Here is a 23,526-nt window from a genome sequence, read left to right on the forward strand (position 1 = left end):
AATATTATAATCCCCCAAAAAATTAAAGTTTAAAACTGACGGGAAGCCTGATGCGATCTTTTACATGACAGTAAGTTAGAACGATTAGGTGGGTATTTAATATATTTAATACTTTTAGACAGTAAAGTGTAAAGGAGAAGGTGGGGCGTAAAAGACACTCCTCATTTAGCACGCAGGGCTTTTTTTCATGCTTTTCATGCTGAACACTAATAAAAGTGTAGTAGCTGCACTCTGTAATTGTCATATCCTCCTCACTGGATGATAAGGAAGAGAGAGACAGAGAGATAGATGAGTTTATTTATTTTTCATGAAACAAAAGCAACATCTAGGCTTATACATGACAGCAGACTGGGACTGAATGATTTACCATTAACACCCGGGCAGAACCCCCGCATATGCTACCAAACATGGCACTTAAAGAAAAAATATAATAATAAGAACTGCACATATACACAAACACCCATGCATAGTTACTGATGGTAAGCATCTTCTTTAACATGCAAACTGAAATAGGGGTGAAGTTCCCCAGTAAATAAACACTTTGTGGTTCGTAGAATGAAACAAAACCTTCATTGTAATCCACAAAAACTCCAACGTTTGTGAGGTTTTCCTTTGGGCAAATGAAGCAGGTGGTTCTGTGAGGACTGTGCAGACTTTGTCATCTTTTTGCGATCACCCAGGAATCATTTTTGGGGTTTTGTGAGAGGTTCTCCTTACGGCTTGTGCTGGCTTTTATTACACCCAGATGCTCGTGTTGCTAACCTCCACCTCCCAGTAAGATTTCCCATGGATCAGCCTGCTGAGCCCAAGCAGATTGCTGAATTACGTCTAAACCTCTGGAGCTTTCTGCTTCTCTTCTCTGGCTCTCACTTGCTTCCCTGTGCCCGGATCCAGCCTTATATCCACTACAGTTACAACAAAAACAACACATCTGTAAATATAACAATGCCAGGAAACAGGAATCATACCTGCTATGAATACAAATGAGACATGATCAAACTGTTTTTACTTTTTTTTTTTGGTCCCCCTCTCCAGGCAAGACCTGACCTCCCTTAGGGGGACCAACCTGCCTCCACTCATGCTTGTTGCAAGTGGCACACATAATTCTGTTTAAACAAACTCCATGACAACAATGATGCAAACAAATAAATGTAAACGAAAGGATTCATCCTTCTGAGAATAATAAGAAAGAAGGAAAAAGAGGATGAGGAGAACAAGGCAACAACAGTAGTGACGGGGCACTGTTTAAAAAAAAGTTTGGAGTTGCAGCACCGCTTGTTAAAAGCTATAATAATATTTCATGGTCTTCAGCTACCTACTTGTTAGCTTTCACAGCTAAAAACAACCAAACCAAAACACAGTTACCTAGCTGCTAACACAAACCACAACTGCTCTTTCATATTAAAAGCATCAGAAAATGTTAAAAAGGATTTTATTTTGAAACAATAAGACATGTTTGAGACTTGAGTTTCCACGTTTCCAACAAATCAGCTGCTAATCGAGCACTGGCTGCAGTTCTAAAACTCAGGACTAAAAGCTTGAGGAAAAATCTGAAACAGATATTTTAAATATGAAATATGTGCCGTACCTTTGAGTGGTTTCGATCCTTCATGTCTGGGTCTTTCTCTTTTTGATGATCTTTAGTTTCCCTGGCTGAAAGCTTCTGGATAAGCAGCTTCACCTGAAAGATAGTAGGCACTCAAGTATCCATCGAATTATCACCCAACCATGGACTTTGTGGTAGAGGTGGGTGGATCCAACTAAATATCGATGGTATGGATACCAACGGTGGTATTGGTATCGGATCAATACTTGTGTGATAGGATTGTTACTTTGTTACTAATAGTGTTGAATTTTTTTTTTCTTGGAAATGAAAAAAACCCTTGAACATGCAGTATGAAACATGTCTGAACCTTTTTGTGTTGACTACACATCTGTTTTATTGTTAGCTTACAGCACAGCGACCAGAAGTCCTTTAGAGACAGACTCGTTTACGGGTCCATGTCTCCAAAATAATCCAGTTTCAGAACACATGAAAACCCAAAAGGTGTGTTTTGTTAACTCATTATTGTACAAAATAAAAATCACAATGATTTAGTGTCCAGTAAAATGTGTTCACAATGTTTCAATTAGTGATGATCAAGCTCATAAATCATGAGACACTGCTCTCTCCTACATAAGCTGCCTTTATAGGTTGAAAGCATCAGTATTGGCAGTACTAGTATTGTATTGGATCAATAGCAAAATTTGTGTTATTACAAAGCACTACTTTCTGATCGGTGTCCAAATGTAGTCCCAGACGTGTTCTGGTCTTATAGAATTGGGGAGTTGGAAGAGCTACAACAAAAGTCCAGTTTACTTTCTAGCAGCTGCTTAACAGACGGTCATTTTGTCTTTTGATAAAAAAGGTCAAAGTCAGCAGTAAAGATGATAAAACAACATCTTCTTTCCCACTTATGCCACATCAGGTCAGCCGAAGGAGAACATGAAAGCTTCACACAGAAAGTGTAAAACTAGAAAACATGTGCTAACCCCGGCACAGTTGTGCTATCTCAACATGACTTTTAGCTCTTTTTTTAGACTTCTTGGTCAGATTGTGGTGAAGTCAGCGCAAAACGATAGAGGAAACAGAATTTGTTAAAAACTAAGAATCACCCTCTTTGGTGGTTGCATAACCCAAAAAGGGAATATATGTTTCTGTTTTCACTCATACCAAGAATATCATCGGAAGAAAAACCAACACTTCCTGCTTTAGCAGCATTTCCTGCTTCACCCCCCTACACCCTCTACAGTACAAACCACATTATGCTCTCTGCTTTCTAAATGACATTGACTGTGGTTTACCCCATTTGCAGGTTTCTGTTCTTCTCTCCGTTTCTCTTTTAGTCCGATTGTTTTCTCCTGTGTTGTATTGGCTGAAAACATCCGGGCCAGATCCTTCACCTAAAATGCAGCAAGCAATAAGAACTGAAAACAATCAAGCAAAGAAAACAGATAAAACCTCTCCTGTAGTAAAGAAACACTCAGGTGCAGCAGCTGCAGTGAAACAAGCTGTCAGGTCTGGCTGAACGAGTGTCAGATGTTTTTCGTGCACAGGAAGTCGTACCTTCAAACCAGAGGAGAAATCTGAGAGTGGTGCATTTTCACACGCTGTAGAAAAAGATGATAGTAATCATCAGCCATGTTTTTTATTGTATTTTTCTCAATTTTACATATAAACATTCTCATATTGTGACATACATATTTTGGGATCCTTCTCTGCTGTTAGTGATGCTTTCGCTGCTGCAGAATTGATTTCAATGGGATCGCTTTTTGAATCTGTCACCATCTGTCAGAAAAGGTGGATAATAGTTTATAACGCATGAAGAATAACAACACAGCTCCCTGTATTTGTCTCCTGTGATATATTGCAAACATATATGATATATGTTTGCTTCATGATGGATTCATCTAGCTCATGGTTTTCTGTGAAACGTGCTCGCAGAGGGGCACGGTTCTGGCTCAACTGCAGGAGGAGGAGTGGTGCAGTGCGGTGCAGAGAGTAGGTGGAGTATTTGGGACACTGGCTGTGCATTCCCTAATTAACCTGTGCTTATTAGGCAGTTTGCCCAGACCTGGAGATGGACACATGCCCACACTTCTGTGCTGTAGCTGATCTGCATACTTGACAGTGAGAAGCAAGAGCCACTGCTTTGAGAGAGAGAGCACCCTGAGGCCGGGCGCATCGAGAGTAGCGACTCTTTCCTCTTATAAATGTGTGTGTTCTGTAAATAAAGAGTGCGTGCCTGATGATGCTGCATCGACACGGACACAAGGTCTTGAACTACAGAAAGAAAAACAATGAACTCCAACATAAAAACTTTAAATGTAATATTTTGCTCAACCAGCAGCTTGAAGCTAAAACAGGATCCACTCATGAATTATTTGGGTACTTCAGGCTGGATCAAAGAGCTAAATGACTTTTCCACTGATGGAGGAAAGGCAACAGATCACTCGCCCTGCACCTGTGTGGGTTTCTGCTCCTCCCCGTGCTCCTCCTTTGCTTTGGCTGCTGTTTCCTGGGCAGAAATGACTGAAAACCTTTGAGCCAGCAGTTTCACCTGAAAGATATTGAACATATTAGAAAGCCGTGATTCATTAAATGGTGTTTGGGGTGGGGGGTCATCGTAGACATGATTAAAGATTCTATATTTTGTGTATTTTAGCCTTCAGGCTCGAGCACAGGTGTTGGTCCGTGATCATGATCATGTCCCATGTTTTACATATTTGGCTCCTCCCATTAACGTATGTGTGGGTTTGTGTTGACTGTTGAGACAGGTGGAGACTGCTGATTGGCTGCTTTGAGTGCGTATTTGATGACTGGATGGACAGCAGCCTCTCAACCTCCAGCTGGCAGCCAGCAGAGAGCCAGCTGTTAACTGGGATCTTGAAATGTGAGGACTGAGCAGCAGTGAGGAATTGATTTGAGAGCTGAGAAGCTGAGAGAACATTCTGAATTCTGTTTTCAGCTGAGTGCATTTAGGAAATAATGAATTGTAAATAAATAAATTGCTGTACATATTGAGCACCTCAAAGCCGTAAGATCCTTTTTTTCCTCCTTTTCCCCCAGTTGGAAACCGAGGTTAAAGGACTGTCAGCGCTGCTCTTTGCGTGAAAATTGTAAAAAATAAATTGCAGAAAAGGTTCTGGTAGCATAATTCACAGACCTGTCTGTAGTTATAAAATAAAAAGCTTAAAATATATGACCTCCTTCACGTTTTCCAAAAACATCCAGTGGGCCAGATTGAAGTCTTTGCCAGGCCCATACAGGACCCTGGCCCTTATGTTTGACAGCCCTGTTCTAGGTTATCCCTAACTTGGGGATGTACTACAGGATATAAGAGGGTTTTACCTGAGATGGTTTTTGGTTGGCTCCGTGTTTCTCCTTTGTTGAAATCAGCGTTTCCTTGGCTGAAAACATGCGGGCGAGTTCCTTCACCTGAAAAAACATCCATAGCGACAACCAAACTCAAGCATTCCCATCAGAACGCTCTGCAGTGTCACAACTGTGAGTGAGAGATATGCAAGACTCTGTACCTTCACACCAGTGGAGAGCTCAGCCTCTGCAGCGTGATCCACTGCAAACACAAACACAACAGCTACATCATTGAGCATGAATGCATTAGCCTGAAATCATAGAGGGGCACCTCAGTGTCAACTATATATATGTTTAATTTTGTGTAATAAGCTAGGATATTTATAAGTAGAGCTATTTTGTTATATGTTGTAATATTTCATTTAGTTCAGTTAGTTACTCTTACTGTCTTGGGGCACATCATTTCCTGTGGGATTAATAAAGTATTCTGATTCTGAATGTTTATCGCCTGAACCATACGATCACATACACTGTGTTGGATTGTCCTTCGGTGAGACGTCCGCTGCTGCAGGACTTGTTTGTGTGTTTGCACTCATTACATCTGAAATGTTCTGTCAAAAAACGAGAGGATCGCTGTTAAAATTTGAGACATTTCAGAGTACAAACTGTATCTCAAACATTTGTAAGATGTTTTCAACGACAATACTTAAAAAGTCTTAGATTAAAAGTTCAAATGTAGCTAAATTAATTAGATTAATTCTGATCAGGTGCCGTTGGTGACTACATGCTACAGCTTCCTGTTTACCTCTGGTCTGCAGGCTCTGACTTCACAGTTCTTCCCCTCTGTCATCTGAAGTTTTGGCTGTAATTCAGCTTTGAATCTCTCCAGCCTTTCCTTGAATAAAGCCGAATGCTTCTTCTTCGGCGGGACCGGAGGTGGTGCTGTCGGGTGGTCTCTGGCTGATTTGCTTGCCTGGAGGTTTAAAATTGAAACATTTGCCGTAACGTTCAAAACAACCAGAAATAAAGTGAATGAATAAAATAATGTTCCTAGTATACGTCACAAGAGGCTCAATTTTATAAAAGAAAGGACTACACTGGCTTAAAAACATGCATAAAGCTCATTCATCACTTAAAGGGGGAGCTACTTTTTTTGTTACAGTGGTGGATGTTCATTGTAGATACGGTTGAATTTTCTGGCAATTCATATTTCAGGCCTTAAGGGGTTAAAGGTCATCAGTCTAATGTGTTAAATTGCAGTACCTGTGAAAATGTTTGATTCTGTGTGTGATTTTCCTCAGCTTGGCCTGCTGGTGCTGGGTTTGTGGTTGCTGGACTCATCATCTGCAAGATGTTATGCACTGTAATGCAAATGTTGACTGCTAATGACTATGATTTGACTAAATGCCTGAACAAAGGTCGGCCTCGTACAGTCTATTCAATACCTGTCTCTGATCCTTCGTCTCTTTCTTTTCTAGCAGCTCTGCTGTTTCCGGTTCTCGAGTACTTGGAGGTTCTCCGACAGATCTTCTAACCTGAAACATTTTTAGAGAAACACATGTTATTCTTGTTTTACCAAAACACTGCTTCATGACACCAAACTCTGGTGGTTTGTTACACAAGCCGAAACATTTCTTTGAGAAAGTCACAGGACTCTACCTTCAAACCTGTGGAGAATTCCTGCTGCTGGTCACTGGTGGCTCTTTGGAAAGATGGTTGTGAGGTTGGGGGTGCTGTGAGGAAAAAAGGATTGCTTTAATGTTTTTTTTCCCAGACAAATTTTTTAAAAATAATTTGTCTTGAATAAACTTTATTTCTTTGGTCACACATACGTGATTTTGGCTTCTCCTTGATTTTGGCTGCTGGTGTTGCATAGTCTGTAGATGGGTCAATGTTTATATATCCTGTCATTGCACTACTGTCTACTGCCTAAGAGAGACAAAACGTTTCTTAAACTGAAGAAACATGTGTAAAACCTAAAGTCCTAAGGTCTAAAACAGTGACATACATGTGATAATGGTTGTTGCTTTATTTGTTCCTCCTTAGATTGGATTACATTTCCTGGGTATGGTGGTGCTGAAGGCTCCCTGGCAGGTGCAGTCACCTGTAAAATATGGATTCCATTTACATGCTGCTGTTTACTAATTTTAAAGTACTATGAATGGATCCATTGTACCTGTGGAAGGGTGGGGAACTCGTAAAGTTGATGGTCTGACTTTGAGTTATTGGCTCTTTGGGTGGAGCGTTGTGCAGAAGCTGCTGTAAAAAGATCATAGTTCCAGCTTTCGCTTCTATTCAAAGTCATACTCTTAGATCGTAGCTCTGTACACACCTGATTCGTATTCATCCTCTCTGAACGTTGCTGCAGAGCTGTTACTGCTGCTTGTCTTTGCTGGTCCTGGTGAATTCTGTCAGGTTAAAATGAAACTATTTGAAAACTAGCTGCCGTTATTGAAGACTTTTTACTATAGAATGAATGAAAAAACAACAGCCACGCTAACTGCTCATTGATGCTGTCAAAGAGTAGACTAAGATGGGCTACATGCATGTTAATTATGATGATCATGATGCCAGCTTGGCTAACATTTGCTGCTTAGCATTAAAGACAAAGTACATGAGGATGATGTGATTAGTTGGTTTGGTGCTGGACAGTCCTTCACCAAACTCTTCCTCTGAGGGATGTTCTGCAGTCAGTAACTGTACTATAAATGTGAGATGCTAAAGATTAAATACTAAAACAAAGGTTCTGCTTCAAGCAGCCCGTCTGGTACCTGTGTTTGATCCTTCCTCTCTTGATTTTTGAGCATCACTGCTGCTTCCAGGGGAACCTGAAACATAGAAAAAGAAAACACAGCTTCTTCCTCTTTTTCAAACCACAGCGCTACGTGATACCAAACTCTGCTGTTTTAGCGCACAAGCTGGAACACTTAGAGAAAATCACCGCACTCTACCTCCTGCTGCTGAACGCTGGTGGCTCTTTGGAAAGATGGTTGTGGGGTTGCTAGTGCTATAATAAAAAGGAGGGTTTTTTCAGACAGGTTAAAAAAAACCATCTTCTTTTGTATACATTTTGTTAATTTCTTTGTTTATACATACGTGACTTGGGCTCCTCCTTGATTTTGGTTGTTGTTGTTGGATAGTCTGCACAGCAGTCAATGCTCAGATATCCTGCCACTTCTCTACTGTCTTCTGTCTAAGAGAGACAAAAAGTTACTTAAACTGGAAAAAACAAAATACAATAACCTTAAAATCTAAAACAGTGAGGCACCTGTGAAAATGTTTGCTGCTTCACTTTTTTCTTCTTAGGCCTGACTATGTTTCCTGGGTATGATGGTGCTGAAGGCTGCCTGGCAGGTCTGTTCATCTGAAAAATATTGATTCCACTGACATATTTAATCACTTTAAAGTTATTTGAGCAGATATTTCCATCCTGAATCTAAATAGCAAAATACAATTTAAAAAAAAAAAGGCAATGCTAAATCTTAAACTGTATTACCTGCTTTTCCCGGTGTTTTACCGTAGCTGGGACTGATTATGTGGTTGTTTAAAGAAGTCAAGGATAACTAAAACACAAAAGCTACACTTCAAACAATCTGTTTTGTACCTGTGTTTGCTCCCTGCTGTCTTTTTTCATAGGCAGCACTGTTTGTTCCCGTGGTGGAGGAGTTGGAGGCAAGGATCTTTGTACCTGACATACAGAAAACACTTTAATTCCAGTGATATTGCACTTTAAAAAAAGCGTCAGCAGTAAACTTTGGTGGTTTGTCACATGCTTAAGCATTATTTAGCAAAAAAACACAGTACCTCTAAACCAGGGGGGAACTCCTGCAGCAGGCGACGGCTGGCTCTGTGGAAAGATGGCTGTGGAGTTGTGTGAAGTGCTGTAATTAAGAGCAGATGATTTTTTATCACACTTTTTTAATCTATTCCTAATGATTTGAACAAAGCTTGTCTTGAATAAACTGTAACACTTAATTCTTTGTTTGTACTTACGTGATTTGGGCTCCTGCTTGATTTTGGTTGCTGTTGTTGCATAGTCTCTACAGAGGTCAACACTCAGGTATTCTACCATCGTGCTGCTGTTTTCTATCTAAAAGATAGAAAACAGTTCTTCGTTTAAACTTTCTTTTAAAGTTTAAAAGAAAAATATCTTAACTTGTAAAAACAAAAAGGTACCTGTGATAATGTTTTCTGCTTTACTTTTTTCTTCTTAGGCCTGACTACATTTCCTGGGTATGGTGGTGCTGAAGGCTCCCTGGCAGGCCTGCTCACCTAAAAAGTATTGATTACATTTATATGTTACTGTTTACTCACTTTAAAATTGGCCGACTATTAACTCTAACTATCATTATTAACGATAACTGTAGTACCTGTGGAAGGGTGGAGTGTTCCTGCAGCTGATGCTGCGACTTTCTGGCTCTTTGGGAGTAGTGCTGTGTATATGCAGAAGCTGCTGTAAGTAAGAACACAGCTCCATGTTAGCCTCCACATTTTGTTGTATGAGAATCATGTTTTTACTAAATTCTAACTGCGTACATACTCAGTTTGTATTCTTCCTTGAATATGGCCGTTGCTCCAGAGTTGGCATAGCCGTACACGCTTGGTGACTCTGGAAAATTCTGTCAGGTTGACGGATAAAGTTGAGAAAAAGTTGATATGTAATGAAAACACTAACATGGAAGTTTTTGTACAGTGATCAAAAGTAACACAGCCAGCTAGGAGCATTTAGGGGGAGCTGCAAGTTACTACACTTTCGGTGACCTTGATTATCAAAATGTCGGGGTCGTCTGTTCACCACGTGATTTAACGAAACATCAAGCAACTAAAGTCATTAAGTCATCCTTTACTTTTATAAATTATTATTTTGTTATTTTTCATTCTGAAAAAAAGAAAAGGTGGTGGTGGTGGACAAAGCTTAAAGTGCTTCCTGTCACTCATTTATTGGCCTAAAAAGCAAACTCATACCTCTTCCTTTACAGTCGCCTTCTTAGCTGGTTTCCAGTATTCCGTGTCCTCCTCCCACTGATTTTTCCAGTTGTACTGCTCTTTTTGGGGGATCCTCACTCCCTTTGGTGTGCATCCCATCTTCCCCTGGTGAATTCTTAATCCCTGGTAAGTCGTAACTTTGTTCCATCCGCAGTGACAAACCTGGAGGCTCAGGTTTGAATATTCTGTTGTTTCTGTTTGTCACGTAATTCAAGAGTCAAATGAAGATTTTAAATAGTTTTAAGCAAAAATAGAAATTTATAGCAATGAAAATTTTTTTTTTTTAACTAATTCCGGTTTGGTTTGCTTTAATCTGCTGATATGGGATCCCGTTCTCACACCTGAGGCATAATATACGTCCCACGGCATTCCTGAGGAAAACGAAAGGTGACCTTCCGTGTTTTTATGGTAGGCGCCAGGTTATGGAGGAAATCCAGGAGAATGACGCTCCCTCAGTAATAGACATTTAAACCATGTATTCCAACCCTAACCCTAACCCTAACCCTAACCACAACTTTAATGCTGTTAGATAGTGTTAGATAGTAAAATAAAGGTACATGTGTAGATTCATTCCAAACAGTTCTCATGTTTCCTCATTTTTCTCATGATATAGGGATGTGTTGGGTGCCCAGAAGCGTAATATACTGATGATTTGTCACCTAGCATAAAATGTTACACTTTGGGAGTGAGAACATGTTGGATCAGGTCTTTTCCTATTGGGGTGTTTTTATCAGTTTGAAAGAAAAGTTATAATCTTGAACTCACACAACATAATATTTAAAAAACAAACAAACCTACCAATCTTGAAAGAGGTGTGGACATCTAGCCTGAGGTCCATTTGAGTTTTTGTGTGTCCCACATAGCTCTGTGTGTAATGCTGTGGAGGGTCTGAAACCCTCACACCCTTCGGGGTGCATCCCATCTTCCCCTGGTGAATTCTCAGGCCCTGGTAAGTTGTCACTTTGGACCATCCGCAGGAGTGACAAACCTGGAGCTCCATTTTTGCTGCGTGTCTGCATTACACACACAACAAAAGACACACAGAGGATGCTGTGTGACTTCCTTTTTTGCTCTCAAAATAACTGTGCTGACTGCACAGAGTGATTCACGAAACACTATCAAGAACGTAAACTTTCTGTGATTGTTATTACAGTGTTCATTTTACCTCAAATGTGAGAACAGTTATCTTTTACCATTTTCTTGTGTTGTACGCACAAAAACTATGATTTTTTTTTTCTTTTCAAAATGTGCATTAACATCTGGATCATCATATAAACGTTTAAAAACATCCAAGCTACAACAGCTGCAGCGGCTCAGGTAGCGAAAGTGACACACTTCCCCTTATCCACAGCTGCTGCTGCGGGTCCATCTTTTCTACTGTAAGTCGTCACTTCCCTAATATTAGAAAACTAAATTTTTAATTGCTAATATTATTTACCTAACTGGCTTGTGTTGGTTGCAGACCTACTGCATTAAAAGCAGCAGGCTGGCATCAAAAGGCAGCCACTGGGTCGTCTTCCAGGTAACTGTCTGATGATAGACAACAGGAAAGCACCGTAAAACATCAGTTTCATTGCTTCCCTTTTCAATTTTGACGTGACTACAGCTAAACCTCTACATGTGTCTTCTCCATCACCTACTTCTATCATAGTTTAAACAAACTAAATAATAATAATAATAACAATAAAGTAGTCAATTCTACTTTTTTAAAAATTGATTACAATTCCTGGAGTACGTTAGATATCCATTTGTAGCATCACACCGAAATAAGCTGTGACTTGATGATGTACAGGCTCCTCATTATTTAGGGCACCGTGGATTCTTGATTTTGCTCTCCTCTGTTTTCTATCGTAACAAACAATAGCAAAGATCAGCTGGATAAATCTGCTCTCTGTGTTACTTACAATAGAATCAGGGCGATGGATGCATGTGGTGCCTCTACTGTGCACTCTTCTCTTCCTTTGTCTACCGTTACCTCTGTGCTGACATGATGTTTGGTATGCTTTGTTTTGTGCTTTTACTTTCGTTTCTGGAAAAAAGAAAAAAAAGGAGGAAAAAAACCCGCCAACCGCCCCTGATAGATTTGCCCAGACATGATTCAACTGCATATTATCACGGCACACAAACATGGTCACAGCCATGATGAATAAAAAAGGAGAGACAAAGTTATATTTTCAAACAGGGATTTTATTCATTACATGCTGTTTGACATTGCCTGACAACACTGAATGTCATTCATTTAGCCTGAAAGTTGACTACTTTTCTGGAAGCAAGGCAAAATAAGGAAAGGAAAGCGGTTTACATTTTTATGTTGTTTTCAGATGATGCATTGTTCTGTACACTGAGGCTTTTAGGAAACCTTGAAACTGTAAAAGTGTACATTTGATATTTGTGTGTACTTTTTATGGGACAGTGGTGACACAGCTAATTATGGACCTTGACTCAGTTACAAGAACTGTCTGTGCTCTGCTTTAATTATCTCAAGTTCCAGACTGACCTCAGTCACTGCTTTGCCATAAAAAAATACAGACGAGTTTGCAATGTGAAAAACTTCAAAATAAAATTAAACACAATACAAGTCTGTGCTAAAGAACAGCCACAAAACACCCCAAAATAATTAAGTGGGATACATAACTGAAAAACTGGGAATATAATTAAAGTATATGTTTTGAAAGCCCCTTATAACATAAGATTTTATTGCTGATCTTTATTGCTCATACATTCACTTAAACACAGACTGTTGTTGCTGTTGCAGCTAATCAAGCTAGAGGTAGGTTGTGTTCAAGACTGCAACAAATCATTATAAGTTAATCTGCTAACTTCATTTTCAACTGATCAGCTATCTGTTTATAAACAAATCTATTAAATGTTCAGGATTGTTCTAAGAAAAAATAACTTTCTGGATTAAATTGTGTAAGCAATTTAATTGTTTCATCTTTGGATATGTTATCGAATAACCTTTCGTAAAAAAATACAGAAGTAACTACTAAGCAAAACTGTCACAATGTTGAGTGCAAGTACGTGTAGTTTTTAATAGTGTCTGATTCACAAAGTTCTAGGATCCATTTGGTCCTCCAACATGGTGTAAAAACAAAACCACACACTCTTCTTACTAACTACAGTATTTTAAGCTTCGTCTAAATTACAGTTAGGTCAAGAGTTTGTGTTCTGGCTCAGGTTGTAAGTCTTGACTGGTTCACATGTTGAATAGCAGTGTGAGCACACTGTAGCAGCATTGTTTTGTGTTATGATTGTGATTATCTCAATTAGTAGATTGGACCAAACCAGGGGTTACAAAGACTGCTTTAAAGGCTTTTGAGTAATAAAGCAAATAACGGAGAAAAGATAAACGGTCAGTACTTGCTTTACTATCATTGGTCTGTTAGTAGCTGCTAAACGTAAAGATATATATGAAAAAAAAAAGTCTAAGGTAAATGAAATGCCTGATAATTCCCATTTTCCTGTATCGGAAAAAAGAAAAACAGGAAGGTTGTGGACCAACAAACTTTAGTATATTGTAGTTAAAATGCATTTCTTAAGACTCCATTGGTATCTCTCTACAAATAATCAAAGGCTCAGAGTTTTTCTCTTCTTGTTTCACGTGTGGGCTGAAATATGGGTAAAGCTCAGCTCTGAATGAACACTCAGTGAATGAGTAGATGTGGGACTTAGCCTTCACATCGTAGAAGGAGACGAGATCTTCCTCATAGTCCACAAACACTCCCACCTTCTCAGGTTTCTCTTTTAGGTGAATACGAACTGGCGGTTCTGTGAGGGCTGCATACTTTTCTTCTTCATAATGTACAATAACCCAGTACCCATTATCTGGGCTGAGTTTGAGCTTCCCTTTGCGGTTTGCACCGCCGGTTTGCTTCAGCACCCCCAAAAATGAATCATAGCACCCTCAGCTCGCCTCTCCCGTACTCTGGCTGTAGCGCCGTTGCTGCCAGAGCGATGGTGGCTGAGACGCAGCGGAGCGGAGGTGTAAGTGCCTGGCTTAAAACAGGACATATTAGCTGCATTTAACCTTCAGTTACGCTTTATATAGTTAGGTAGGAGTCAAACCATGTTTCTTTTTAGCTGAAAAACAGTACACCAGGTAACCTGCAGTGTTGGAAACGTGTTTTCCGACAATGTTTGCTACTCTACAATCCGTCCTGCTCTGTATTAAAATCAGCGACATTTGACCGTCCTGTTGCTAACATTGAAATGTATATCGGCTATTTAAAATCTAAAATCTAAAACTTTAAATTGTCCACAGCCTGCTGTTGTTACCACTGTCCTGTTTGAAATGGAATGAGAGAAGTTGGTTATTTTGTCATATGTGCCGATATTAAACCACATTCAGCTAAAAGTGTAAAATCAAATGCTCCGTCAATCAAGAATAATGTTGGATCAGTGTTTCAATATTTATATCTTTTATTAGATGTTCATGTGGTTTGGTTATTTATCTTTTGGTTGAAAGTACACTGGGATAGGACTTTTTTTTTTATTAGTGATCTTAATAGTATTTGTTTTTTCATATTAATGTATTTTTTTAATCTAATTGAATACAATCTATTTAATAATAATAATAATGGATTGCATTTATATAGCGCTTTTCAAGGCACCCAAAGCGCTTTACAATGCCACTATTCAGTCACTCTCACATTCACACACTGGTGGAGGCAGCTACAGTTGTAGCCACAGCTGCCCTGGGGCAGACTGACAGAAGCCAGGCTGCCATATCGCGCCATCGGCCCCTCTGGCCAACACCAGTAGGCGGTAGGTGAAGTGTCTTGCCCAAGGACACAACGGCCAGGACAGAGAGCCCGGGGATCGAACTGGCGACCTTCCGGTTACAGATTCTATTTTTGGAGTGTATTTTTAAATTAAATTGTGTTAAAATGTACAAAACAGTGATGTCATGTTTTGTGACGAGGACCCAGGCACAGAGGGACTTGATGAATTTAAGAATCTTATGATTTAATAAAGAAATTTGCAGACTTGCACAGAGAGGGTAAAATTATGATGACTGATAACGGAGATGAAGACAACAGACGATCAGGGACAGGGAGCAACAGGGGTTTAAATGCACCAAGGAGACAGTCAGAAGGAACTTGGGACAACTGGAGACATTTAGGGATGCAGGGACTGACAGACACGGGGAAGACGTGTCATCGTGCTTTGCCTTGTTACCCATATTAGATTCTTGATGAATGTGTGTTGTTGTTATTCAGCCTGGTTCAATGTGCCCCTTTTTAACTTTGAGCACCCGCCCCTTTAAACGTCTCTGCACGGCCCTGTTGTCATGGTAAAAAAAAAAAAGGGGAGAAAAAAGATTCTTCAGTACTGTGCCCAGATGTTTTCACTATGTTCCACTTGGTCAGAAGTTTGGGACAGTTATTGTCCCATCCAAGAGTTTTGGCATTGATACGTGAGCAGAAGAATTACAGAAATTTGTATTTATACAATATCAAAGACGGAGAACACATGAAGTCTCACCCTTAGGGATGGTTACTGGTATCCGGTGCCATGATGGCACCGGTTCTGACATAAACGGTAGTAACCAGACCGAAAAGCAGCGCACATTTTGGTGCTTTATTTCGGTGTTTTTTTTCCTGAGCTGTGATACACTTTAGATTCTAGCCAATTATTTTACGTTTCCGAGGATAGTAGGCGGGACCTGGTACGTACGTTCTGTTAGAGCAGAGCTACAGATTAAACTAAAAAATCAAAATTGTTGAAATTTGGACAATCTTACCTGCTTGATAGACAGGTGAGAAAACTCTGTTTGCACAAAGAAAAACATTAAACTGTTACTGAACACCTGAACAAATAAATTGCTCACCAGTGATGCATTCCCTGCACCAGATCCAGTGCATTTGGTTATTACTGCTTTTTCACAGCAGAGATAATCAAAGGATCGCTGTTTTTCTCATTTTGTTTTGGGTGTCGACTGAAATATGGGAGGATCTCACCACCGAACAAACACTCAGTAAATGAGTAGATGTGAGACTGTGACGTCACATCGTAAAAGGACACGAGACCTTCCTCGTAATCTACAAACACCCCGACTTTCTGAGGTTTTCCTTTAAGTGAAAGGCTCACGGGTGGTGTTGCCAGGGCTAAATAGTTCTGGTCTTCATAATGTACAATAACCCAGTAACCGTTGTCAGGATTGATCGAGAGATTCCCCTTGCGGTTTGCGTAACGTCTTGCCACACCCAGATCCCACCCGGTCTTGTTCCTGACCTTCACCTCCCAGTATGCCCTGCCAGAGGACAGCCTGTTGAGCCCCAGGACACTTCCAAATACATCAAACCTCTGCGGAGAATCAGGATATTTCAACGTCTTTCCACCATCTCTCACTCTTTTCCCATTATCAAAAATTTCAAGGCTTTGGTGTGCAGTAGTTGGGTCCAACTTCACATCCACTGCAGTCAAAAGAATACAAGTGTGTGTGTTTTTTTTTTTTTGTCCATTCACAATGAAGATGTAGAACAATCACCATGTTCTTCTATTTAAATACTGTTTTTATTTTGACATACATACCTGCAAATGTAGAAATCCTCTTGAATTCTGTGGAAGCAGCAATCGGAGTAAGATGCAGTATATCAAGTATAGATTTTAACACAAGTCATGACGAATTAAAGGACTCACCAATGGGTGAGAGTTTATCCAGTTCCTCGCGAATTTGCTTCATCATGGTTGAAGTTGTAGCTGTCAGTGTGCCGATGGAGAGTGAAGTGTCAACATGGTCATTTATCCCATTAGATTCCTTCAGGACTCTTAGAGGAGAAACCTGTTTGTGTGTGTGCAGACACCATGAAATTTATTGATTTTAGTGAAGCAGAACTGACACGGCACATAAATTAAATGTTTCCTCTTTTAAGTGCTTTTATGCTCCAGTATTTTTAAAAAGCAGAAGACGGACTTCAGGCCTTTGTGGCTCACCTCCAAGTCTGGGTTTTTGATTGACTCATCAATGGCCTTTTTAAGCACATCAAGTTCTCTCTGAAGCTTCTGGAGGAGATCCTGACTGTCTCTTTCAACTTTCCATCTCCTAGAGTGTGCAAAAGACAGCCTATTTTATTAAAATGTACTGCACCATAGCAACATAAAGGATCTCCGTGGTGATGTTAAGCTGTTCATCACTGATAAACTAAGTGACTAACTGTAACTTAACATCACAGGACCAACCTTTCGTTCAGAGGCTGAATGGCTTTCTGCCGAGCATCATCCACAATATTTATTATGTGGGAGAAGAAATTGTTGACTTCCAGCCACTCTTCATCCAAACTAGCCTGAAAGCCGTCAAACAGAGTGGAGGGTTTTGATCAATAAACAAAAAACAACAACAACAACAACAACAAAAAAACATATGTTACAGTCTTTACCTTGCAGGCTAATTCTGATGATCTGACTTCTGCCATCTTTTGCTCTCTGATATGAATTTGCTGCTCGAAATCAGCTTTCAGTTTTTCATGTTTAGCCTAGAAAGAGGACAAAAGACACGTATAATACTTACAAGTTATAATAAGTTAAAAAAAAGAATGTCAGCTCTGTACGTCTGCAACTAGAGTTATGCTCAGATTTGCAGGCAGGAGAGTTTTGTGTTTTTCAGGTTTGCAAGCATTTACAAGATTTTCTGCTTTGAGCTTGTACCAAAAACGATGGCATGTCATCTAACAAGTGTTAACAAGGGTATGTCACTGGACCCTGCAAATGTTAACGTCATGGTGGAGCTAGAAAAAGAGCCCAGTTATTAATCAACCTGGAGAACTGATTAATATTGGATGGAAAATGAAATCTCAGAAACAGCAGTTCCTCTAGTCGCCACTTGAGGCTCGCTCCTAAAGTGATTCAGTCCAAACAGACAGATTGTAGTGTTAAAATGCCCAGCTGAACAGCAACAAAAGACATGTTTACAACCAGGTACAAAACTGTAATAGCTGCCCCCTTCATAATAGCTTTACTGTCAATATATGGCTATATAACCAACCCATGTGAATATTAATAAAGGCCTAAAGTGAGGGATGTGGTGGTTTTGATTGAGCCATATGCAAACACACAGCTGTAGCCGTAGGTATCTCCAAGGCTTTATTTCACAAGCTACAGTGTTTCTGATGTTTTTGCCTTTTGAAGCATTTTCAGCTTTTCTTAGGGTTTAGTGAGACAAATTCCAGTTATTATTACTCTGTTACTAGGCACTAGTAACAGTAACTGTTACTGTAGTAACTGTATTAAAATTGCAGAACCTTTTGTAGATTTTTGGCTTTCTTCTCTTCCTCCAAGGCTATCCCTATAAGACCAATTGCTGCTTGCTGAGCTGCGGTCCTAGGACTCTCCAAGAACTGTGCCACCTATAAGATACAACAAGAGCAACAGAGCACAAGGGTCAAACTTGACCTTAAGCTCGAACAAAGAAAGTCATAGAAAGGTGTTTAGGCAACCTTGGTGCTCATGTCCTCCAAGGCCTAATATATTGTAGTGAAGTTCTGTTCACCAAAATGAAATCTGCTTGAGCTGTTATTGGTTTTTACCATGACAGAAATTTGAAAATGATATCTTGAAAACTAGTTAAGAAACAGACAGACAGACAAATAAACAAATGGAACTGATTACATACTCTTTACCGTCGGAAGAAGAATTAAACTATTGTTTATATAGTTTTACTTTGAAGTCAACAATGAATCTGTTGAACAATGCAGCCAAAAGGCCTGTTAAATTCTTAGCAAATGAGCAAAATGATGTATTTGGCCACTTTGTGCTCTTGTAGAGGAGCTTTATTTTGGCTTGATAAGGTACACTTCAGTATGAGTCCATTTTACATGCATCAGAATGGTGGTTCTTAATAAATATGCAGTACCTGAGCTCTGGAAACATCAAAGCGGGCCAAAGTAGTTTGATGAGAGGATTGAGGAGTCTCATAGACTGTAAAGAAAGAAGACAGGCCCTGCTCACTGTTTTGTGTCTGTTATCAGTTGTAATTGTTTTAAATGTGATGTGGGGGTTGCTATACTGCTAAATTCCATAAATTGCTGAAATACATTACCTCTCATTGTAAACTGGGATGATAAGAGAAGTGTTAGTGAGGATATTTCTCTTGGCCCTACATCAGCACAAACACATTACAATCGATTGCACTCACCAGAACTCTCTATATTGATTTCAGGTTCATTGTGGCTCGGTGGAAAGAACCTGAATCCCTGGTGACCTCTGAAGCATCTACATTTGGTGAAACCACAGCGGGAACACTGTGCATTCATGTTGAATAAGTTGGATGTCTGTAACACAATATTGCCAACATATTTGTGAGTGAATCAAAAAAAAGCAGTGGATGATTAAATTTACTTTCACAACATCCTTAACTCTATGTCTACCTCTCCCTAAATTTCACCACACCTCTGCACTCCTCTGTTAAGCGGTTTCTTTCATCTGTTTGCTTATGTTTCTTTTCATTTTAATAGTGACAAAACAAAACTTAAATTGAGAGCTTTATCGTTTGGATTTTTTATTTTGTTTTTTGTGACCATAGTAGTCGTGGCACAGACTGCATAGTGGCAGTGTTTAGAACTTTCAGAAAAGTAAGTGTTGTTCCAAATTATTTGAAGTATTGAGCTTTTCCTAACATGAGGAACCAAACTCAAAAAGGGATACTACTGGTACAGTACCCCCAAAAGGTTGATTCTCTTCATCTGGACGTAACTACCTGGATGATTGAACATGCATCAACATACTGGTACAGTAGTTTCATGGGTTTAATAAGGGTTTCAGGTTAAAAATAGCTTTTTTGGTGCAATGCTGTCATAGTTATTAACACTGATGTCTTTATATCAAATATACATATCCACATGAGACAAACAAGATATTTATTTATTTATTTTTCAAGCCAATTGACATCAGGAAGTTAAATGGAGAGTATTGTCTCAGTAAGATTACATTTTGACAGGTCAGCATCTCAGTGAAATGAAAGTTATTTTTTCAAGAATGACCTGGGCTTAGAGGTGTTAAGACTGAACAACGTGCAACACGATTGATCTAGCATGTCTGTGTACTGTGGGAGGAAATACCCAAGCAGGCACGGGGGGAAAATGCAAGCTCCACACTATCCCCAGCCTGAATTCAAATCTAGGAGCATTATAAAGTACAACAACAGTACTATAGATCGATTTGTGTGTGTAACAGTCACTGTGGTTTCTAATCCTAATCAACTTGGTGTAGGAGAAAAATGTATTTATGTGTGGTTATACTGTACATAATGTTTAATAAAAGATAAAGGTAGAAATAAATTGGGTCGTGTCCATAACACAGGATCTACATAAATTTCATTAGTTTTATTGATGCTACAAGAATAAAACATTTGTGTTATGGTTATATATAAACCATTTATAACCACATATTTATAAACTTAACTTAACTTAAACTATAAATATAAAACTACCTTTTAGTGTTTGACCACGCGTGATTATTGGAAAGTGACATGATCCTTTGCACAGCACAAACACTCACACCCTGAAATCTACTTTGGACTAGAAGGAGTTAAAATGAGTTTATAGGAGTAGTGTTTGCATTTCAGGTTGGATTTGTTTATTCCTGCAATGGAAAGAAAAGCAGTCCAGTGGGAAAATATTGTTTCATGTGTAGCTGAGCACACACCCTGCAACCTGCGGTATAACCATGACAGCTTCGTCATCCCTTATCCTTGTGCCTCGCTATAACGCCTTTCAATTGTGTTCTGTGTCCTGATTGGCTGTATACCACTGTCAATCAATCTCCTCCGTGCAGCGTTTCCTTTACAGTACAGAATGCGTAATGCTCGTCACATTTACATAAATCTTTTCTACTTAGGTTCTAGGGTGTTTAAACAAGAGAGAAAAGTGTGAAAATATTCATGCCCGTCTGACAAAAGACCGGCATATTTAAGGTCTTCACAGCCCTAAAACATCTGTAATAATTGTTTTTTGTTTTTTTTTTGTGTGTGTGTGTGTGTGTGTGTGTGTTTAAGCTATATACTTCGCGTATTTCGCCTATTGCAGGTTAACGGGTTGGATTTGCGGGTCATTAACAGGTTGGATTTGGTTATTCCTGTCATGGAAAGAAAAGCAGTGTAATGAAAAGAAAAAAGTTTCGTGTGTAGCTGAGCACACACCCTGCAACCTGCACTTCACTTTGATAACAATGACAGCTTCCTTATCTTAAAACGATCCGCATATAAATAATTGGAGTTGTGTTGCACAAGTTGGTCTCTATAATTTTGTTTAGCTACACTACAATCTACCTGTTAACTATGAACTTTTTAGATTTTAATTCATACACAAGATGACTTCACAGCATCTACACAAAATGAAAAACATATAAAAACACAATATTATACAAAGGCGTGATATTTTAATATGATCTGGTTTTCTTTCGCTCATACAGGCATGACAGTGAGTGGATTAGTTAGACTGTCAGGCTATTTTTATCATGAAACGTTTCAAAAAGTTCAAAGTAACACCAGCAGCCTACCTGCTCTCCTCCGTATCTCGATGCTGTGCGATCTGTTGCTTTCTCGACACTCTGCTCCTCTCTGGTAAAGATTCAGCGGTTCCAGTTTCGTTTTTTCCCGAAACCATCCCTTTAAATTCAACTGTAAAGAGTTGCGACACATCATTGCGAAATACTGGAAACGTCATGGAAAAGAAACAAACAAACGCGAAAAAAATGGAACTGCGTTTATTAATTCTTTAAGAAAAACAAGAGAAAACAAACACAAACACAGCTGAGATCCTCCTGTGACTGTACATGGCTGGTCTGTCAGTAAATCGGATACTAACATCTTTTTTTATACTGTAGTGTAAAGGAGAAGGTGTTTACCACACGTGTGGGGCTTTGCGTGAAAAAGACACTCGCGCAAGTCTTTCTTTCATGTTTCATGCTGAACAACACAAAAAGTGTACTGGCTATACTCTGTAATTATCATATCCTCCTGCGCTCGACTAATTGGACGATAAAGAAGACAGAGACAGAGAGAGACAGATGAGTTTATTTATTTCCCATTTCCAGCATGAAACAAAAGCAACATGGAGACTTATGACAGCAGACCGGAGCTGTGTCCCAATCCAGCGGTCTACGTGGACTAGGTAGGCAGGGTATGGCGTTATTTTTGTGCCATGTGAGCTCTGAGCACACGTAAAAAAAAAACCAAAAAAAAAAACCCAAATAAACCAAACCAAAACAAAAGAAACTTTGAGCGCATGTAACAAATACTGGGCTGGGACAAAAAAAAAATCGGCCCAGTATTTTGACTAGAGACCGACCCACCAGGTATTAAAGCCATAAAGCCTTTAAATGAAAACGAATGCTGTTGTAGTCAAAGGAGCTTGCAAAGAAAAGCGTCTGGACTTCTTTAAGTTACTTGAAGACGTTTCACCTCTCATCCGAGAAGCTTCTTCAGTTCTAAGGTCAAATGGTGGAGAGTCCCAGATATAAACCTAGTGGGAGTAACCCCCCACAGAGGGACAAAAGGACCCCCTAATGATCCTCTAATCGCCTGAGCCAAGGTGTGAAACTGGGTGTGGGTCCCAATCAGCCAGAGTTTCGGGTGAGTTCATTGTGAAATCGCCCCTGCCTTATAGGTACAATGTTGCTGTTGAGGGGTTTCTGCTGCTCCTGCTGCTGATAGTGCTGGAGGGCAGGGCTGTGTTGAGCTGAGATTGTAGACATTAAAAGTCCATAGGAGAGATGGTGGCTGATTAAACAAGTATCATGAGATAATAACAAAATGCAAAGATTGGTGACAGCACTTGGAACCATAAGGCAACAAAAACTGTGAGAAATAATTTAGGCTCTGCCTGTGAATCACTCTTTGCTTCTCTTCTTCCTTCCATCCCATCATTTCATATATATCTCTCCACTTGCTGTCTATCTGAGAACAAGGCACAACTTGCTATTGCACTAAACTATAATTTAATTATCCACACCTAACAACTCTTGCACTTAATCTATAATAAAATGATGACAGAAAAATGTTATAGCCCTGCCTTTAGTAGCCTCACACAGCTCCTACTGTTTCCTCCTCATGTCCTTACCAGGCATGTCTGGACAATGTTATATCAAGAGTACTAATTTAAAAAAATCCATATACATATGGATATATACGTGCTCTTTGTGAGCTCGTTCCCGGCTCGTAGTGAGCTCGTTCCCGGCTCGTAACCAGCGCGTTCTGCCGTCAAGAGCGATCATTGGTTAAATGTGATTATGTGACTGATGCAAGCCAGATCCTTTTATTTAGGAAAACCGTGATTAATAGTTAAATATTATTGTTGAGGACTCTGCACGCCCACACACATAATATATATATATATATATATATATATATATATATATATATATATATATATATATATATAATTTTTCTTTTTTTTTCTTTTTAAAGTTGCCTCAACAAAAGGGCACTTTGGGCACTCATCAGCAGTGTTGGTCAAGTTACTTGAAAAAAGTAATTAATTACTTAATTACTTTTTAAAAACACGATTTACAACCTGAATAGGTGATAAAGTGATAGATCTTTCAGCCCAATTCTACTTTTTCTACATAATCCATCATACAAAATGTAATCAAATGGAAAAGTCTCTTTTTTTAACTTGTTTTATCAGTTTTAATCTTTTAACTTTATGCATCAAGCAAAAATTTAATTATATGCAACATTCTCTGAATTG

The 23,526-nt window shown here is 39.3% G+C and overlaps 2 protein-coding genes across 4 annotated transcripts; both read right to left on the reverse strand.

Moving 5' to 3' along the window:
• Positions 1–283: 283 nt before the first annotated feature.
• On the reverse strand, positions 284–11,832 carry LOC146714369 (uncharacterized). Of its 3 annotated transcripts, none has more exons than XM_085450828.1 (33): positions 11,746–11,832; positions 11,280–11,371; positions 10,640–10,854; positions 9,821–10,035; positions 9,396–9,474; positions 9,226–9,308; positions 9,032–9,127; positions 8,849–8,945; positions 8,660–8,736; positions 8,460–8,543; positions 8,124–8,219; positions 7,952–8,048; positions 7,807–7,862; positions 7,627–7,683; positions 7,188–7,263; positions 7,032–7,111; positions 6,864–6,959; positions 6,688–6,784; positions 6,515–6,588; positions 6,301–6,390; positions 6,119–6,199; positions 5,661–5,828; positions 5,385–5,466; positions 5,077–5,117; positions 4,892–4,978; positions 4,005–4,100; positions 3,241–3,328; positions 3,107–3,150; positions 2,845–2,943; positions 1,589–1,681; positions 1,157–1,173; positions 1,010–1,083; positions 284–905 (listed from the first exon to the last, which is right to left on the reverse strand). In XM_085450828.1, exons 3-32 carry the CDS (start codon positions 10,839–10,841, stop codon positions 1,077–1,079), a joined length of 2,655 nt encoding a protein of 884 aa, XP_085306954.1. In that variant the 5' UTR covers positions 10,842–10,854; positions 11,280–11,371; positions 11,746–11,832; the 3' UTR covers positions 284–905; positions 1,010–1,076. The 3 variants fall into 3 exon arrangements, with proteins under 3 accessions (XP_085306954.1, XP_085306953.1, XP_085306955.1); XM_085450827.1 differs by having other exon boundaries at positions 7,032–7,114; XM_085450829.1 differs by lacking the exons at positions 1,010–1,083; positions 1,157–1,173 and having other exon boundaries at positions 7,032–7,114.
• Positions 11,833–12,020: 188 nt separating this feature from the next.
• Positions 12,021–21,431, reverse strand: LOC146714370 (zinc finger protein RFP-like). Its single transcript, XM_085450844.1, has 10 exons — positions 21,335–21,431; positions 18,975–19,110; positions 18,693–18,757; positions 18,082–18,186; positions 17,221–17,316; positions 17,024–17,127; positions 16,778–16,886; positions 16,484–16,625; positions 16,376–16,402; positions 12,021–16,257 (listed from the first exon to the last, which is right to left on the reverse strand). The coding sequence occupies exons 2-10, from the start codon at positions 19,090–19,092 to the stop codon at positions 15,713–15,715; spliced, it is 1,311 nt and encodes a 436-aa protein (XP_085306970.1). The 5' UTR covers positions 19,093–19,110; positions 21,335–21,431; the 3' UTR covers positions 12,021–15,712.
• Positions 21,432–23,526: the final 2,095 nt, after the last annotated feature.

The sequence above is a fragment of the Copadichromis virginalis genome, linkage group LG3 (genome assembly GCF_057382275.1).
Source record: "Copadichromis virginalis isolate Kocher_CV1m ecotype Utaka linkage group LG3, C_Virginalis_male_GT1.1, whole genome shotgun sequence".
Classification (NCBI taxonomy): Eukaryota; Metazoa; Chordata; class Actinopteri; order Cichliformes; family Cichlidae; genus Copadichromis; species Copadichromis virginalis.

What these genes read in the sequence shown, in the direction of transcription:
- LOC146714369 (XM_085450827.1), bottom strand. Translation starts at nt 10,841, where the DNA reads ATGGAGCTCCAGGTTTGTCACTCCTGCGGATGGTCCAAAGTGACAACT. An exon ending in CAAGGAGAAGCCAAAATCAC is followed by an intron (nt 6,589 to 6,687) that starts GTATGTGTGACC and finishes TTTTCCTCACAG; the next exon opens with CACCCCCAACCTCACAACCA. An exon ending in CCAACCAAAAACCATCTCAG is followed by an intron (nt 4,101 to 4,891) that starts GTAAAACCCTCT and finishes AATATCTTTCAG; the next exon opens with GTGAAACTGCTGGCTCAAAG.
- LOC146714370 (XM_085450844.1), bottom strand. Translation starts at nt 19,092, where the DNA reads ATGAATGCACAGTGTTCCCGCTGTGGTTTCACCAAATGTAGATGCTTC. An exon ending in GGATAAACTCTCACCCATTG is followed by an intron (nt 16,403 to 16,483) that starts GTGAGTCCTTTA and finishes CTGCTTCCACAG; the next exon opens with AATTCAAGAGGATTTCTACA. An exon ending in GAGGATTTCTACATTTGCAG is followed by an intron (nt 16,258 to 16,375) that starts GTATGTATGTCA and finishes TTTTGACTGCAG; the next exon opens with TGGATGTGAAGTTGGACCCA.